The sequence below is a fragment of the Berghia stephanieae genome, chromosome 8 (genome assembly GCF_034508935.2).
Source record: "Berghia stephanieae isolate SIO BIC M18660-M18661 chromosome 8, UCSD_Bste_1.3, whole genome shotgun sequence".
Classification (NCBI taxonomy): domain Eukaryota; kingdom Metazoa; phylum Mollusca; class Gastropoda; order Nudibranchia; family Aeolidiidae; genus Berghia; species Berghia stephanieae.
In genome coordinates this window covers 55,508,208-55,528,207 of record NC_088367.1, presented here as the reverse complement: position 1 = coordinate 55,528,207, position 20,000 = coordinate 55,508,208, and the positions used below count along the sequence as shown (strand labels likewise).

The following is a 20,000-nucleotide window of genomic DNA, read 5'->3' as shown; positions in this document are numbered from 1 at the left end:
GATGAAGATGATGATGGAATGACGATGACGATGATGATGCTCCTCTCCCTTTTTCTTCTCCTCTCTCTCCCTCTCTCTCTCTCTCTCTCTCTCTCTCTCTCTCTCTCTCTCTCTCTCTCTCTCTCTCTTCCTCCTCCTCCTCATCCCCCTTCTTATTCTTATTCTTCTCCCCTCCTCCTTCTTCTTCTTCTACTCCCTCCTCCTCCTCCTCCTTCTGTTTTTGTTTGTTTTTAAGTGTTTTACGGCGCTTGCGTAACAATTCGTTCATTTCAGTGCCAGTAATAAAAAAAACGAGGAGAAAATTTAAAACTGTAAAAAAGTCTAGAATTTCGAGTAAAGCTACCCAAGAAGAAGTAAGGCACAGTGGGAAATGGTTCAAAAAGTGAGCAGATGTAGATTCCAAGAGCATGACATCAATATACTTAGTTTGAGATCACTTAAAAGTCTCATCCAGACATCAGCACAGGATCCCACTATGAGGAATACACTCAAATATTTACAAAATAATCTGTTAAAAAAAAAACAAAAAAAAAAAAATATAACTATCATTATTAACTCAGATGATTTACAAGGGAAAAAAGTGACCCTCCGTCTCAAAACGGTATTATGTCGGAATGATTCAGACCCCAAAAAGTGAATGTAGAGATAGCATGATGAGAAATTGGACCTTAGAAGTTTTTGTAAAGCAAGAAATAGTATTTATACTCCAGCTTAACGTACAGAAATTAAACCCAAGTTTGATATTTGTGGCAATGAATTCAATTTCCCTAACCGAGTGGATCCCGACATAATACCGCTTTGACACGGAGGGTCACAATAGCATCCCTCAAGCCTAAACATTTGCCTGTTTCCCTCTCAGCTAAGGACTCGGCAAGGACCAGGGCCGTAGCCTCCATGCCGGGGGTGTGGCGTCGGAATTTAGAAGGCCGGGTAACGTTCGCTGATAGCTCTCTCTCTCTCTATCACACACACACACACAGACACACACACATAGACACACACACACACACACACACACACACACACACACAAAGCTTTGACTATATAATTTCTGCTTCTATACAATATCTATATTCGAATCTCTCATTTTTCAACTATATATTATCATTTTTATCTTCTTCTATAGCTATCGCCAAGAGATCTGCCGATAGAGACAGCAATGCCAACCTGGCATCGCGGAAAATTGCTATTTGAAATCCCAAATTTTGCCACCTAAAAAAATGACAATTTTGCCAAAAAAAATCAGCAATAAAAACTAAATTGCAAGGATTGAAGAACTTCGTCACTTTTAAAAACCGCGGTTTAAAAAATGGTGAAAAATTGAGCTTTTTCATGAAAAATTGTAAAATTTATATTATCAGGGTTTTTTCTTTCTTCTTCTTCTATAGCTATCGCCAAGAGATCTGCCGACGGAGACAGCAATGCCAACGACGGAAACAACAATTCCACGTATCCCATAACACGTAAATGCCTGTGCAAGACAGTCTCGTCCCTCACCGACACTATGGGCGACGCCATTCGAGATGCCAAAGACGCTTTCGACCAACTCTTCGGAGTAGACAGCAGTGACCTTGACATTTAGACGACGCCATTGGAGATGTCAAGGACGCTTTAGACCAACTCTTCGGAGAAGACAGCAGTGACCTTGACATTTAATTAAACCCATGACAAATTAATGAGCTATAACTATAATATATAAATGTTCGTATTTACAACAATGTTTCCTAAAATGACGCAAGTCTCACTATTGTAATTCTAGCCATTTTCACTGTTGATTTGATGTTCGGAATCACGTTCACGTTGACGCACAGCGAATTGAGGTGAGGCGGTGGGTTACAATAAATGAGATCTTAAATAAAATACAATGATCATGTGATTATCTTCTTAAAAGTTATTTAATTTTAATCTGCGATCGCGTAGAGATTGTTTATTTTAAAGGGTTTTACGGTACTTGCAACACATTAAGGCTATATCAGCGCCAGTAAAAAGGAAGAAAATGGGATAGTCAAATTCTATAATTACACTTAAAGCACCCAAGAAAATGTAAAACAAAGGAGAACTGGGAACAAATGTGGATCAGATGTAGATTCCAAGAGCTTACGATCAATTTACTTAAGTTTGAGTTCGTTTGTTTTTGTTGTTATTTAAGGGTTTCACGGCGCTTGCAACACATTGAGGTTATATCAGCGCCAGTAAAAATGAAGAAAAATGGGATAGTAAAAAGTTCAATAATTACAATTAAAGCACCCAAGAAAAAGTAAGACATTGGGGAACTGGGAACAAATAGGGAACAGATGTAGATTACAAGAACACACTATCAATGTACTTAGTTTGAGATCACCTATAAGTCCCACCAAGCACAGAACACAACAACGAAGAGTACACTCAACTGCTTACATTATACATTCAAAATAACAATTATAATAATACATAACAGAGAAATGAAGGGAAAAAATATCATCTCCCAAAACAATAACTATGCATTTGACAGTTTCCCTCCCAGCTAGGACTCCAGCCAGGGCCAGGACAAAACCAAGTAATCCCATTCCAAGACAAAGACAGAAAGCATGTTGGAAAACAGACTTAGGGGGATAGAAGACACGGTATGTACCTCCCTGCCCACTATGGGAAGTCAGGAACCCCAGAGAGAGAGAGCGAGAGAAAGAGAGAGAGAAAGAGAGAGAGAGAAAGAGAGAGAGAGAGAGAGAGAGAGAGAGAGAGAGAGAGAGAGAGAGAGAGAGAGAGAAAGAGAGAATATTTATTTGTTTTTAAGGGTTTTACGGCGCTTGCAACACATTTAGATCATTTCAGCGCCAGTAAAAGTAATAGGGAAGAAAATTGTATAGAAAAAAAAATATGATAAGAGTGACAGAATTACAATTGAAAAAAAGAAAGACAAAAGGGAATGGTTCGAAAAGGGAACAGATGTTGATTCCAAGAGCACATTATCAGTATACTTAGATTTAGATCACATAAAAATCAATTCCAGACATAAGCACAGGGCCCCACCAAGAGGAATACACCCAAATCTTTACAAGTCATTCATATCATCAAAACATTACAAGACATATGACAGATGATTTACGAGGGGGGAAAACTATCATTCTGCACAATTTGACTGTTTGTTTCCCTCTCAGCCAAGGACTCCAGTAACCAAGATACCATTCCAAAACAAAGACAGAAAGCAATTCAGAGAAAGGATGGATATATATAATATATAAATATTATAATATATATATATATATATATAATATATATATTATATATATATATAAATTATGCCTTTTCCGATACATCATAAGATCCCATCGCCTAGGCATTCCACGAAGGAATAATATAGATAACACATCAAACAAGATGTCTGATGTCAACAGGAATCACCCATGTTGTCACAGTGAGATACCGTCGCCTAGGCATTCCATGAAGAATATAGATAATTCATCAAACAAGATGTCTGATGTCAACAGGAATCACCCATGTTGTCACAGTGAGATACCGTCGCCTATGAATTCCATGAAGGAATATAGATAATTCATCAAACAAGATGTCTGATGTCAACAGGAATCACCCATGTTGTCCAAATGAGCATAGGGGGGGGGGGGGGGGTAATATGCCTGAAGCTGGGCTCGAACCCGGGTCCTTCCGGGTCACAGTGCAATCAATGCCTTAACCACTCGGCCACTTCGCCCCCTTATATATAATATATATATATATATATATATATATATATATATATATATATATATATATATATATATATATATATATATATATATATATATATATATATATATAAACGTGCTCAAAGCGCTTTCCAAAGGGTCCCTGACTAGGACTCTGGTCCCTGACCAACAGCAACACATAACAAAAACACGTAGAACGAGACATGACGCCTGTTCGATATTACAATTTATTTTCTGACAGAGACAACACTTTTAAAGATCAATTCCTCCTCTTACACCAGAGTACGATGAGAGTAAAATATAAGTAAAGAGCCTTTTCCAAGGACGCAACTATGCACCGCTCAGATCCGGACTCGAAACCAGGGTCTTCTGACCGAAGGCGAGTGTCAACCACCAAAAGACCACATAGCCGCACAAAGTAAAACAAATAATATGTGGATTTGGGGGGAATTTTGGCAGCCCTAACAACCTACCAGAAACCAAATGGAAGGTAAATCAACAAAACAAAACAAAAACAAACAAAAAATAAAAAATAAAAAAAATAACAAAAATAATTAAAAATTACCCCCCCCCCCCCAAAAAAAAAAAAACAACAAAAAAACAAAAACAAAAACAAACAAAACATTCAAAATCCAATAAACTCAAACCCACTTTGACAGCTCATATATTATTATTGAAAGCAGGTTTTTATTTATTTGGTATTAATCCATTATCAGGGCAAAACCCATTTTATTGCTAAATAAAATAACAACTTGAAAAACAGGGGTTGGCGTGCAACTAAAACAATTTCGGCAAACAATGATAATTGCACACATTGTCATGGATTCAACCAATTAACGGGCGTTTCATGGGGAAAAAAAACAACTTATTTTTTAAAAATTTGGCAGGAAAATTTGTCCTTCAAATATCGATCAATTTAACCCTCTCCTTACCATAGGAAAATCGTCACATTCGTTACGATAAAAACAACCTTTTTCATATTCAACTTTCTTTTGTACATCATAAAATTTAAAGAAAATGAATAGTTTGTTGTAGCGCATGTTTTGCTAAAGTAATTATTTATCGCAAGAATTTTACTGTTGTTGTGTTTGAGTGATAAAAAAATATAATTTTGTGTTAGTGTGGTGTGAAGTTTTGGGGAAAATCCTGAAAATAGCTGGTAAGGAGAGGGTTAAATGACCCTCATCTTGGTCAAAACTCTCAAACCTGGGACTTTAATGAAGACTTCGCGAAATCCCAAGTTTGAGAGTTTTTGCCAAGATGAGGGTCATTTAAATCGATCGATATTAGAAGGACGACGCGACAAGCTTTAAACAAGAATTAAGAAAAAACAAAAAACAAAAAAAATTTAGCTTAGTTTTGGAGTATATCACAATAAAAGTCCGATAATTGGAGTTATATTTTTAAGGGGTTTACGGCGCTTGCAACACATTTAGGTCATAGCAGCATCAGTAAAATGGAAGAAAATTGTATAGGAAAAGCATGCTAGATGTACAATTAAAAGGACTTGAGGAAAAAGTAAGACAAAGGGGAAATGGTTCAGAGAGGGAACAGATGTAGATTCCAAGAGCACACTATCAGTGTACTTAGTTTGAGTTGAGATCACCTAAAAGTCTCACCCAGACACCAGCACAAGATCTCTCTAAGAGGAATACACTCAAATGTTTACACATCATATGTAAAAAAAATAAAAAATAAAAAAAGAACAGTACATAACAGAGAGATTACTTACAAGGAAAAAAAATATCATCTCTATAACTATACAATCGACTGTTTCCCTCCCAGCCAAGGACTCCGACCAGGGTCAGGACAAAACCAAGTAATCTCATTCCAAGACAGAGACATAAAGCAATTGGAAAACAGACACAGGGGGATAGAAGACACAGCAAGTACCTCTATGCCCACTATGGGAAGTCAGGAAAGAGAGAGAGAGAGAGAGAGAGAGAGAGAGAGAGAGAGAGAGAGAGAGAGAGAGAGAGAGAGAGAGAGAGAGAGAGAGAGAGAAAGAGAGAGAGAAGTTTTTTTGTTTGTTTTTAAGGGTTTTACGGCACTTGCAACACATTTAGGTTATATCAGCGCCAATAAAAAGGAAGAAAATGGGATAGTAAAAAGTTCTAGAATTACAAATAAAGCACCCAAGAAAAAGTAAGACATAGGGGAACTGGGAACAAATAGGGATCAGATGTAGATTCCAAGAGCGTATCACCACTTAGTTTGAGATCACCTATAAGTCTTATCCGGACACAAGAACAAAATCCAACAAAGAGGAACACACTCAAATGCTTACATTATACATTCAAAAATAACAAATATAATAATACATAACAGAGAGATGATTTACAAGGAAAAAAATATCATCTCCCAAAACAATAACTGTGCATTTGACTGTTTCCCTCCCAGCTAGGACTCCGGCCAGGGCCAGGACAAAACCAAGTAATCTCATTCCAAGACAAAGACAGAAAGCATGTTGGAAAACAGATATAAGGGGACAGAAGACACAGTATGTACCTCCCTGCCCGCTATGGGAGGTCAGGATCCCCACCCAGGAAGACACAGTATGTACCTCCCTGCCCACTTTGGGAGGTCAGGATCCCCACCCAGGTAAAGAGAGAGAGAGAGAGAGAGAGAGAGAGAGAGAGAGAGAGAGAGAGAGAGAGAGAGAGAGAGAGAGAGAGAGAGAGAGAGAGAGAGAGAGAGAGAGAGAGAGAGAGAGAGAGAATTGAAAATGGAGTGGGGGGGGGGGGTGTAGAGGAGCATCGTTTGTTTCATTTCATAGTGTTTTATAACAATAATAATAATAATAATAATAATAATAATAATAATAATAATAATAATAATAATAATAATAATAATAATAATAATAATAATAACAATAATACACTCAAATGTTCACAAAATACTCCACATTCAAAATTTATATAACTATTATAATGAAATACAGTTATAGAATTTATTATAAGGGGGAAAAAAATAATTTAAAAAAAGTTACAATACATTCGACTGCCTCCTTCCCAGCAAGGATCCCTGTAGGGACCAGGAAAACCTTTTAATGGTTTTACAGGGCTTGCAACACTTTAAGGTCATACTAGCACCAGTAAAAAAGAAGGAAGAAAATGGGATAGTAAAAAGTTCTAGAATTACAATTAAAGCACCCAAGAAAAGGTGAGACAAAGGGGAATTTGTTCTAATAGGAAACAGATGTAGATTCCAAGAGCACACTATCAAATTACTTTTTTTGATTTCACCTAAAAGTCTCATTCAGACACAAGCACAGGTCCCCACTAAGAGGAATACACTCAAATGTTTACAAAAATGTTTTTTAAAAAACCCCAAAAACAATGCATAAGAGTAATAAGAGAGAAATAATTTAAAAGGAAAAAAAATATCATCTCCCAAAACTATAAATATACATTCGACTGTTTTTCTCCCAGCCAGGTCAGGACAAAACCAAGTAATCTCACTCGATCCAAGACAACGACAGGAAAGAATTGGAAAACGGGTATAGGGGTATAGAAGACGCAGCATGTACCTCCCTGCCCACTATGGGAGGTCAGGATCCCCATCCAGCCCGAGCAATCTCATTCAAGAGCAAAGACAGAGAGCAACATAGAAAGTGAAACCAGATTTATAAGGGATAGAAGACATAGCAAATGGCCTCCCCGCTACACTATGACCTCACCCATTCATTAACAACATGGTAGAATATATAACAACACACACACACACAACACACCAAAACACAAGGACACACAAATTTAATTCAAGATAGAGTAAATATAAATTATTTCTTGTGATCACATCCATTTTCAACAGACATATTCAAATATATATAGGAATACAAAATCTTTCAGGAACGCTGAAAACTAGATATCAATTGAATGAAGGACCAATCCACATTGACCTAAGCCACACACATTTTATCACATCAAGAAATGATAACAAGAAATGAAGTGAGAAGTAAAGTACCAGAAGACAATTGAGAAAAAAAAACTTTGCAGCGATGAGGATTCGAACCCACATCCCGACTGTAATGACAACTATGCCTGGTAATGAGAGGAACACTCACCACCGTCAATTGTAGAGAGTCCCTCTAACGGCCAGGCAGTTGTAAAAATCAGGTCGTGAGTTCTAATCCTTAACACCACAAAGTTTTTCTTTTCTAGTGTCTTCTGGTAGTTTTCTTCTGACATTATCTCTTGTTATAATCAACATAAGTAAGTACCTGCTCATCTCAATTTTCCGAAAGCATCAAGATCAACCTTTCCACACGTGATTTAAAACACAAATCCTGGTTAAAAAAGTATTAGTATTACAGTTACAGCAGTGATCATATCCGTGCAGATTGACCAAGTCAGATAAAACCAACAACACACAATGTCCTTTGAAAATAATTCAAATAATATTGCACCGCTGTCTTTTTAAAAAAAAATTTTTTTAATGGATCAGCAAAGGGAAATGCGGATACTACTATGCTATGTATACAAAAAAAAGTTAGTTGTTCTTTATTGTTTTTTTATCCAATTGCATGTATAAAATATATATTATGCACTAATTATCAAATAATAATAAAATAAAAACTTGAAACAAGTAAAAGATTGCATCATTATAAATAATAGATTTGTTTGTGGAGGGAAAACGACACAATAAGACAAATTTCGTGACACAATTAAAAAAAAAACCCAGAAAAAAATAGCTTCAACTTCAATGTTTCCAAGGGGTACTGAAGAAATTCGGGGAAAATTAGAATAATTCACTTTACTTAAGAGTAACAGGTCCATTCTGCCATGTAAACATATAATTCATTATTTCAACATATCCAAGCACCATTTTTTTTAAAAAGGAAAATAAAAATTGGTAAAAAAAAAAAGTGAGACCAGATCATTAAAGTGACACAAAGCTGCTAGAAGCTGTGGACTGTAAAAAGTAATAAACGTCAATAAATATAACGGCTTCATTTTTTTGTTTTATGTTTTTAAGGGTTTTACGGCGCTTGCAACACATTAAGGTCATATCAGCGCCAGTAAAAAGGAAGAAAATGGGATAGTAAAAAGTTCTAGAATTACAATTAAAGCACAAAAGAAAAGGTAAGACAAAGGGGAATTGGTTCAAATAGGGAACAGATGCAGATTCCAAGAGCACACTATCAAAGTACTTACTTTGAGATCACCTAAAAGTCTCATCCAGACACAAGCAAAGGTCCCAACTAAGAGGAATACACTCAAATGTTTACTAATCATATAATATAATATGTAAACTAAACATAATACAATGCATAACAGAGAGATGATTTACAAGGAAAAAAATATCATCTCCCAAAACTATAACTATATATTCGACTGTTTCCCTCTCAGCCAAGGACTCCGACCAAGGTCAGGACGAAACCGAGCAATCTCATTCCAAGACAAATACAGAAAGCAATTGGAAAACAGATAAGAGGGGATAGAAGTCACAGCAAGTACCTCCCTGCCCGCTATGGGAGGTAGGAACCCCACCCAGGATAACGGCTTCAACAAAGAACAAAATTCCGTTCTGTTTGGAGCTGTTATATTCATTTTTGTTTATCACAGCAACCTCGATATAACGACATCGTCGGGACCGGGAAAAAGTGTCGTTATAGAGGGATGTCGTTACAGAGAGGTTTCCTATGTGTGTATATCAGGAGGTGTTTTGGGTCTTGTGTAGTGAATGTATACTTTTTCATTTTCCCTCTGTAGTTTATCCGGGCTTGGGACCGGCAATTGAATGGAGAGTGGACAAAGGATTTATAAACAGTCCAGTGTTGACCTGTCACAGGCATTCATTGGGTGAAAGGCGAGCCTTCTGATTGGCTGCGGTGTTGTACAAATGTGACTATTGATTGGCTGAAAAAGAAGCGTTTTCATTGGCTAAAATAAGAACTAGCTCTGGGCTTATTACGAGTAGACAACATACATAGAATGGAAGATACCACTTGTAATAATTACGAACAATTTCATGGTAGACAAACAGCTTCAATGTTTGTCGGACCAGAAATGTCGTTATACAGGGGTTTTGCTGAAATGTACGTCGCTATAGAGGGGTTTTTATTACTAATGATATATAGTAAAATAAAATGGGACCTGAGTACCATGTCGTTATACAGGGAATGTCGCTATAACGGATGTCGTTACATCGGGGTTGCACTGTATATTACTCAGACCAGATCATTGCATGGTTGATTATAGCAGGATAAGTAATAATGAATTTTATAATGGCTGCTTCCAAGGACCTAACCACAAAAATGGGCAAGTTCCAATGATGTTTAGATAATAATTAATACACATGTATTTCAAGCACAATTACATTACAGCGTGTGTTTGCCAGTGACTCTCCTCCACAGTTGTACTTTTGTATTTATCATAAAATTAAATGCCAAGTGAAAAATTAAAGCACAAAAAAATTAATTTAAAAAAATAGAAAAATAAGAAAGAGTGTTCAAGTAATAAAATGCAAGAGTAAAATTATTGCACTCGACAAATCATTGAATTTCTTCATCTTTGGCTGCTTAGAGAGGCTTGAAATGTTACTTTAAAACACAATTTTTCAACACATTTAAAGATATTTTTTTTAAAAGTCAAAGAAAATCTGTTTAAAAAACCTGACTGCAATAGGACTGAAGGATGAAATGTTGCATAAATCTAGCAATCTGTCTGAATGAACAAGATAAGTACCATTTGGTTTAACTATAGGGAATGAGATTAGCGGAAGAGTAGCGTCCCTTGATTGGACGTCACATTACAGAGAGAACGTCAATTTGGTTTTGAAGTGTCTCAAGCTGCTTTCACCGGAAACGAGGATGAGAGACGCATGCGCACAACCAACATGACGTTCTCTCTCTAATAACTTTTCCGCCGGTGACGTCACAGACTATGGGTGACGTCCAATCAAGGGACGCTATTCTTCCGCTAATCTCATTCCCTATAAGTAGGCCTCTAGGGAGCCTCTGTGGTGTAATGGTAGCATGTCTGACCGGTAATCAGAAGGTCTGAGGTTCGATCCCAGTCGAGTTTCGACTGATTTTTTGGCATGTTTTTTTTTTCTTGTATCATTTTTTATTGCTTTATCTGGCACCTTTCATACACACTTGTTCAGTTCTATATATCTTACATCAGTGCCTGCTCCTTAATTTCTTAATTTATTAATGTAATAAAGGAGTATGGTATGTTTTCTAATGCTGAATGACAATGAAAATTTTCATCTGCATTAAAAAAAAATAATGAATATATATATATATATAACTCTCTCTCTCTCTCTCTCTCTCTCTCTCCGTAACCTTCATTATATTTAAATGTGATTTTGTCCACACCCTTTCTTGCATGTTTTTTTCTCTCCTGAAGAAGACCAAGGAATGATATCAGACCTGCCACCGGTCAAAAACACAAAATCTGTACCAATATATTCTTAAGATAAAACCAGAATTTCAAGAAAAACCAATCTGTATGAACACAAAAAGGATGACTCCATTATACAGTACTCGCTGGATTATAGCAAGCTTATCAAGGGGGAGTTTTGGTCAGAAAATCAGGGAGATTCAGAAAAAATCAGGGAGATGCATAAATGTATAAATCTACATTTCTAAAGACTGACAACAGCCTATAAGGTTGTCTCTTGGGCAAGGTATAGTTGAATTAATCCACTCTTGAGCGAAATTACAAAGTATCCTGCACATGCACTTAGAACCCAAACAATCTCCATCCATAAATGTCTCTGGCAACTACCAATAAACTAAACATACTTGATATCAAGATACACTATGACATGAAACAGTTTTAGAATGACCAACAATTGAGTTTAAAAGTTTTTTTTAAAATGCGGGAGATCGGTGTGACGGGCAGGAGTGCGGGAGACGAACTAAAAATGAGGGAGTCTCCCGCAATTTCCCATCGGATTGGCAGCTATGTTATAGCACACCATGTAATACAGCATGCTGGAGCTGGGCGACCAAATTTTATCCATATATAATAAGTCATTACGCCCCCATGATCATTGGATTTCGGCACGCTTGGATAATCTAGCACCCTTTTTCGCTTCTCCTGAGTGAGAACATGCTAGAATCCAATGAGTACTGTATTAAAATAATAATAATAATAAATGCTTTACATTATAATAGTGTAGTTCAAACAGGTCACATCTCCAATTCTCACAAAAACGACAATAAGTCATCAATTTTCCACTATAATTTTGGTTTAAAAAATTGGATTTTTTTTTCTCTCCACGGACATCTTTCTTATATCTATATAATATATGAGGCATCGTCTCAAAACGGAATTATGTCAGGATGAATCAGACTCCGAAAAAGTGAAATTATAATTAAAATGAGGAGAAATATTCAAACTTTTCACTTTTTTTACAATGCAAGAATTCGTGTATATGTCCCGCCATTATGAAGTGAAATGAACCCCAAGTTTAAAATATGTGGCTATGAATTCATTTTTTCCAGCACTTAATTCATCCCAACATAATACCGCTTTGAGATGGTCAGTCACATATGCAGAGCTGCCTACTTGAAAATTTTAAAAAATTGAAGTTTTTAGGATATAAAAGTAGTAGTTGCTAATAGTTTAATTTATAGAACAACAATTTACCATCATAAGGATTATACAACACTTCAAAATTCTTTAAATTTTATAGTCTGGCATCAACTTTCATTTTCAATAAGTTTTCATGACTTAGAGGTGCTCAGGAAATTCTGATTTTTAAGCCAAAATTTCGCAGTTCTACGATTATTTCGTAGTAGTAGGCAGGCCTTCATATGTAACCTACCACTTCAAGAAAGTATTATTTTGGGATAAAACAGACCATGAAAATTGTCATAAAATCTGAATGATGTGATTTGAATTAAACTGAAATGGTTTCATTTAGGAAAATGACTATAAATATGATGTTTTAAAACTGCAAAAATTAAAATTTCTTATAATTCGCATCAATTTAATTCACAGAATTTTCTGAGCTAGGGCCACCCTGACAAATGACCAAATAGAGGGAGTGGGTCACAGGACATACAAAATACATGCCAAACCATTGAAAGACTACGGGGAACTTGAAGCAAAACAATTTGCTTGCATGCTAAGACACTGTTTCAAAGCCTCTTGGCAATCGTTGATGTCCCTCCACGGTCTGTGAAGCGTCGACTCCACGAGCTGCAAATAGGCCAGAAGATTCTGGAAATTTTGGCTGGAGATTTCACCATCGATGACAGACATCAACGTTGATTTGTACGATGCTTCCAGCTGACCTATTTTCAAAAGTCCTGTGGAGATATCCTGATTGGTCCCACAACTTTCACAACTCACACATTCTGTAGACATTGTGTTTGGTATGAAGACTTTCCCATCACAGTTTGAGCACCTGAGTATAGGGTTTTCACAAGGAATATTGAAATACAAAGGCCAGTCATTGTTACAAGCTTCGCAAGAACAGGTGAAATAATATTGCGACTTCATGTTTGATCGACGTGTTTGTAAATCCATGGTTGGGTACAAAGCACCATAGTTATCCTTTAGTTCATCCCCGGCTTTTAAGTTACGAATTGCTCTTGCGATGCAGATGTTCCCGAATGAATGCCGGACTACAGACGGGTCACAAGAATGATTGATGAGGCTCAGTACGGGGTAGATAGCGCCTGCAAGTTCCACTGTCGTAGACATCGCAGGGTTGGATGTGTTCAGATCAAGTTCAGACACTTCATGGGCATTACAAGGCAGCATCATGATATTGCGTAGGATATGGCCGCCCACAATACATTTGTGTTGAAAAAGAATGTCGTCACTTAAAACAATATCGTCCACTGCACAAACTGAAGAATCCTTATCTTGACCACTGGTAGTAAGAAAATTTTCATTTGAATTAATAGGATAATTGTTCAAAGCTTCCCTTCTTTTCAGAGGTGAAAAAAACCCAACCATCTCGAGATGCTTAAGAAAAAATACAGCAGAAACTGTCCTTGTCAATAAATCTTTGAAAGTTCGTTTCTCATGGTGATGGACGAGACTATAACATGCTGTGTAAGAGTCTGAATGATACTGACCATCGTCAGAAAATCCCTTTGACCTTTCCACTTCCTGTGACATTTGAATATTAACTAAAGTATCATAACCCGTGGTCAAAATCATTCTTGTTGCCAATAAACCCAAGTCCCCTTTAGAGTCTTGAATATTCCCCAGAATTTTACATTCAGCCCAGTGAAATTTTTCCCAAGCCCGTTTCCTGCAATCCAGACTACAGAATGCTACTCCGCTACACTGATGACACGGGATGACCAGGAACAGCCGATTGCAGCAGTTGTGACAATGGGACAAGTTGTAATCCCGAAGCAACACAGATGAAAATGGATTCTCTACAATTAAAACCTCTCCGACATCTATATTTCTTTTAGCATACAATCCTCTACCCCCGTAACTATCTAACTTGATTTCTACAACATCAGATAAACACGGCACTTCATTACTAGCGTTTGATGACAGTTTTGGTACAGATTCATGACAATTGTTGACATTTTTCACCGATGTACTCACAGGCCGGCCTGTGATTGTATCACACTGTTGAATAGCTCGCCTCATGTCGTCTACCATTTCTTGCTTGGTGTCAGCTTCAATCTCAGCACATTCTAGAGTGACAATTGTCTGATGAAAAGCTCTGACAGCATCTTCTCTGTGCTGCAAATGGTACATGCATCTTCCCAGACGCTGATATAGTTTGTAACAAGATTTCTTGGGATAATTATGCAAAAATGCAAGTTCAATATCCTGGAGACAAAGTACGTACTGCTTTAAGTAAAAATTTGTTAGTGATCTGTTATTATATGCAAGAGACAGATTCTCTGAATTATCGGGAGCTTTTAGTATACTTAGTGTATAAAACTCTAAAGCCTTTTGGTAATTTTTCCCTTTGAAATACTTATTTCCTTCTGCACGACAAATCTCTGCTTCTTTTTTATCCTTCCTCTTGAACTTCTCTTGAACATTGAAGAGTCCTTCAATTTCTGGGAGCTGGCAAAGGCAGGCAACTCTGTCCGATTCTGACTTACAATTTGAGAAATCATTGACAAACTGATCATGCTTTTTTGTTTCCTGAAGTCTTTTTATTAACTCGTCACTCTGTCGTGGTGCTTGAAGTGCACAATCCATCTGAATTTTTTTTAAAAGAAAGAAAGAAAAAGATCCTCCAATGAAAAACTGAAAATGTACAATCAAATTATCCTTTATAAATATGACAGTCCAAAGTTCAATCATTGTTCTTTTTGAAACAAAATAGACTTACTCAGTGGCTAAAACTAAAACAATGCGATTAGCACTAGCAGCTGGAAGTGTGTGAACAATGGAGAGCTAAAATGAACAGAAGTTTGAAAAAAATGTGTACCTGAAAATGAAAATAGTGATGACATTGTGCGAATTCCGATAATGGACAATTAAACAAAACTAGACAAGATTGGCAGAGAGAGGGAGTAGGTGGGAAGGAAAGTATTGACTTACAATTAGCGGGAAAAAGGAAAAAGGGGTGCCAAAGACTAGATGGTTGGATAAGGTTAAAAGAAAATATGAAAGAACTGGGCCTGGAGGAAGATGGTGCTCTGAACCGAGATGCATGGAGATGTGGCATTCATTATGGCAACCCTGCAAAATGCAGGATAAGCTGAAAAAAGAAGAAGACAAGACCTAGCAGTCAGTAGGTGCTTGGAGATAGACTTAGTGTGCCTTATCTAGAGAGTAGCAAGAAGGTGTCATTGTCCAATTAGAGCAACAGATGTTGTGAAAAACTCTGACTTGATGGCTCTTCCTAAGGACTTCACAGCTAACTGTTCTCTAATAATTGCTGATCATTTTACTACAAAATTTAGTCAGAAGACATCTTCAGATGTATGCTGAGAATATCCTGAACAAAAAGAAAATCAAACGAAAAGGTGCTAGAGGAGGCGGGCATAAAATAACCCTTTTGCCAGAATAAGAAGACGTAGCAAGGTTCTTTGGCTATGTTATGAGGAGAGAGGGGATAGAGATGCTGGTGACGACAGCAATGATAGATGGAAAGCGAGAAGCAGGAAGACATAGGATGAAATTAGTCAACAACATTAGGAACTGGACACAAGGAAGAAGTAATATGGAGACAATCAGGGCAACGAACGATAGAGAGGGTTGGAAAGGCATAATCACCCACGCTTGGAAGCAAGGCACCAGATGATGATGATGTGATTATTGACAAACTGGCCTATGATCATTGATGGATGGGTCTCCAAAAACGGCTTATTATTATTTACAGATGCTTCTTTGAAACTTTGCTCTTTTCAACATTCATGCATTTTCAAGAACACTTTTGCAATGCACACAGAAATATTAAAAGAAATCATAAAATACCAATAAAAGTTTTAAAAATACCAAAACAACAAATCAGTATAGGAGTGGTAACCTGATGTATAGATTTTATGCCTTGTCATTCATGAGGGTAACATGGTCAAATTGGAAATATTTCTCAAGGGGCTTGTCACAATCTTACTCTTCTTACTAATTGAAAAAACAAAAACAAAAAAATCCTCGGAAGTGCCAGTTTGAAATTTTAAGTTTCAAGTGTTAAAAGCATGCATTTTATTGATGTCATTTGGATAGGTAGTCTGATTACAGCCCCCAGGCAGACAGGTGCCGATTAGTCATTATGAAGGTGAAGAAAGTGATTTATGGGCTGGAGTAGAATTCGAATAACACAATTCATCCATTTTGCTAGAGATTGAGATATAAAAGTAAGGTGTCATAATTAATGGCTTTTAAACGCCTATTTGTCTATGTAAAATATTATTAATTATTACCTTTGAAAAAATCCCGGACTACCTACCTAATTTGGCATGAAAAAAAAAAAAACTGGATTTGGCTACGGCATCACCATTCATTTAAAATCTGATTTCTTCTGTAGACTGACTAGAGACTGCTTTTAAATCACTTATTAGTTATACAAACTACATTGATATTTTTTCAGATTATTTGACTTGGGAGGCCTTCCGAAAGCTCCTACATCCCCAGTTTTCTTGTTTTTTAAAAAAAAAATAATGTTAGGGGGGTTGAGTTGGGAGGGGGGAAACTTTTTTTTTAAAGTCCCTCCCAAACTCCCTACTAGAACAAGAATACTAGGGATGTAGGAGCTTTCGGAAGGCCTCCCTATGACTTTTATATAACCATGAATAGTTTGCAAGAATCTGTCAATAAGACCCTGTGATTATTGACAAACGCGTTTGAGTTTGAGGAAAACGACAGCCTCAGCAGACGACAACCAACATTCAATGAAATTCATTATGACTATGATCCGTGTTACTTACCATTACGGCACTGTTCTTCTACCAGCCTAACATGAAAGAAAGCGAAAATATATCTTTTAGAAATCAACACAATCAAGTCATGATAAACTTATAGTTGTGAATAAAGTTATATTAATATGATAACAACAATAAAAGTTGAGGGTAAACACTCATTCTCATGACCATATCAGGAAAACGAAGTGCATTTCAGTGAGGCAGTGAGGAGACTAAGACTAATTTTCAGAGACGAGAGAGCGCTTCTACTACTGCGTTTTATAGATAGAATGCGCTTGGCCAAGGAGTTCACAACATGCCATCCGGAAGTATAACGGACCAACACACAAACTCTGTGTAACCATGAACTTTTATAGTCTGGTTAATACAGTTTAGTGAGAACAACTCACAAACGCGGATGGCAAAAACAATAACAAAGGCCTGAGTGACGTCATCTGCATACTATCTATAGATTTATAAACAGTAACAGGTTCGACAAATGGATGATGCCAAGTCTGCAAAGATAGATCATCATCAAGCCCTACTGCAACCTCCTCGTGGTGTCGAACGGTAACAGGTCAAGCTGGCCAACTGCAGAGGGCGACAAGAATAGGCAATGGCAAACCATTCTTGTAACTTTGCCGAGTTAACTGCATGAATAAGTCCAAAAAGTTAAACGGTGACAGCGTAAAGGGGAGCATGTTTTCACGGAAGACTGCTGCCTCGCTCGGTTGGGAGCGTGATGTTCGTCAGGTCACACCGAACCGTCAGCCAGTTACTAGGCGAAATAAATTTAACAAATGTGACAAAACCAAAATTGGGACATGGAATGTCAGGACCTGTGCCCAAAAAGGAAAACTAAACAACATTCTAAAAGAAATGAAACGGCTCCAAATAAATATTCTTGGCCTGGCAGAGATGAGATGGAAAGAGCAGGGAACCATGTCAAAACAAGAAAACAACATGACATATAAGATCATATGGAGTGGTGGAACCTCTTTCCAAAAAGGAGTAGGGATGATCTTAGACCAAAAATCAACCAAATTCTACAAAGGGCACGTAGCAATCTCAGACAGAGTTTTGCTGGTTAAGCTAAGAGGACCTGTAGTTGACACCAATATTATTCAAGTTTATGCACCAACAGAAGAGGCGACAGATGCAGATATGACAGAGTTTTACCATTCACTAGACAAAGCAAAACGAATGTGTAAATCACAAGAAGTCCTTATGGTAATGGGGGACCTAAATGCTAAGATTGGCAGAGGCAGAGATGGTGACATAATCGGACCACATGGACTCGGAGACAGAAATGAACGAGGAAACATCTGGGCAGATTGGTGTAGAACAAATAAATTAATGATTTCAAACACCTGGTTTCAACAACACCCAAGAAGAACCTGGACATGGCAATCACCAGGGGACAGAGCAAGGAACCAGATAGACTTTATAGCAGTATCATCAAGATTCAGAAATGGCATATTAAATTGCAAAACCTACCCAGGCGCCGATGTAGACAGTGACCATGTCCCAGTTGTTTGTACAGTAAGGATAAAGTTTAAAGCTATTCAGAGAACAGCTGGTAGAATAAAGAGGGATTACAGGTTATGCAAAGACAATGGCATACAAACAAAAATGAGAGAAGAATTTGAAAATGCACTCATGATACAAAGCCAAAGTGAACCTGATAACGAAAAATGTGAAAAACAATTTGATATATTCCAAAAGTGTGTCAAAGCAACTACAGAAAAGCATTTACCAATAGCTCAAACAAACAGCAAAAAGGAATGGATGACAAATGAAATTCTAAACCTATTTGAAGAAAGACGAAAATGCAACAGAGGGTCTGCAGAATACCAAACATTGAACAACCACATTAAATCCAAATGCATCGAGGCACACGAGAACTATCTAGACTGGAAATGCTGCGAAATCGAAAGAGAATACAAACCCAACCCCCAACAAGCTCACCAAAGAATAAAAGAACTATCAGGGAAAAGGAAAAGCAAAGCAGCAGGAAGTTGTATCCAAAACAAACAAGGGGAACTGCTATTTGAAGAACAACATATAGAAAGCCGATGGGTAGAATACATAGGCGAACTGTACAATGATCCAAATAGAAATGAACCACCACTGAAATTCAAAGAACCATTAAGCGGACCAAACATCACCAAAAGTGAAATTGAACATGCCATGGAACGAATGAAGGATGGTAAAGCAACAGGCCCTGATGAAATATCTGTAGAGGTATTAAAAAGCCTAGGAGATCTAGCAATTGATGAACTTCACATATTATTCAACAATATATACAATACTGGGAAAATTCCAGAAGATCTCTGTAACTCTATTTTCATAGCAATACCAAAGAAAGCAGGTGCAGTCAGATGCGAAAATTTTAGAACTATAAGTTTAATAAGTCACATCAACAAAATACTGTTGCATATAATTATCAACAGGCTAAGGAATAAGATTAACCCCGAAATCGCAGAAGAACAATATGGATTCCAACCTGACAGAGGGACAAGGAACGCAATATACCTCCTCCGTGTTTTAAGTGAAAGAGCTATACAGGTTCAGAACCCACTATACCTCTGTTTTGTCGACTACAAAAAAGCTTTTGATAGAGTACGCCACGAAGAAATACTAAAACAACTGCACTCCATTGGCGCTGATGAGAAAGACCTCAGACTCATGCAAACATTATACTACACCCAGCAGGCATCTATCAAAATCGGAAACTCTACAGGAAATTCCATTCCTATTAAGAAAGGAGTCCGTCAAGGGTGTGTTGCCTCACCAGATCTGTTTAATCTATACCAAGAAACAATCATGAGGGGCATAAATAATATGGAGGGAATAAAAGTAGGAGGTCACAACATAAATAATATAAGATACGCAGACGATACGGTACTCATTGCAACATCAGAAATACAACTTCAAAAGATTGTTGACAAAGTGGTAGTAGATAGTGAAGTCAAGGGAATGGAAGTGAATATCACCAAAACAGAATGCATGGTAATACAGAAAAC

At 37.2% G+C, this 20,000-nt stretch overlaps 2 protein-coding genes across 4 annotated transcripts in view; one reads left to right on the top strand and one right to left on the bottom strand.

Moving 5' to 3' along the window:
* The window catches only part of LOC144978920 (uncharacterized), a 114,489-nt gene extending 112,613 nt beyond the window's left edge, over positions 1 to 1,876 (top strand). For all 3 annotated transcript variants that reach the window (XM_078925534.1, XM_078925536.1, XM_078925535.1), the window contains exon 4: positions 1,389 to 1,876. In XM_078925534.1, coding sequence (XP_078781660.1) covers positions 1,389 to 1,582 — 194 coding nt within the window. In that variant the 3' untranslated portion in view covers positions 1,583 to 1,876. The remainder of the gene's footprint in view (positions 1 to 1,388) is intronic.
* Positions 1,877 to 4,348: 2,472 nt separating this feature from the next.
* Positions 4,349 to 17,208, bottom strand: LOC144978917 (protein-lysine N-methyltransferase SMYD4-like). The gene is made up of 2 exons (XM_078925530.1): positions 17,002 to 17,208; positions 4,349 to 14,827 (listed from the first exon to the last, which is right to left on the bottom strand). The coding sequence occupies exons 1-2, from the start codon at positions 17,002 to 17,004 to the stop codon at positions 12,731 to 12,733; spliced, it is 2,100 nt and encodes a 699-aa protein (XP_078781656.1). The 5' UTR covers positions 17,005 to 17,208; the 3' UTR covers positions 4,349 to 12,730.
* Positions 17,209 to 20,000: the final 2,792 nt, after the last annotated feature.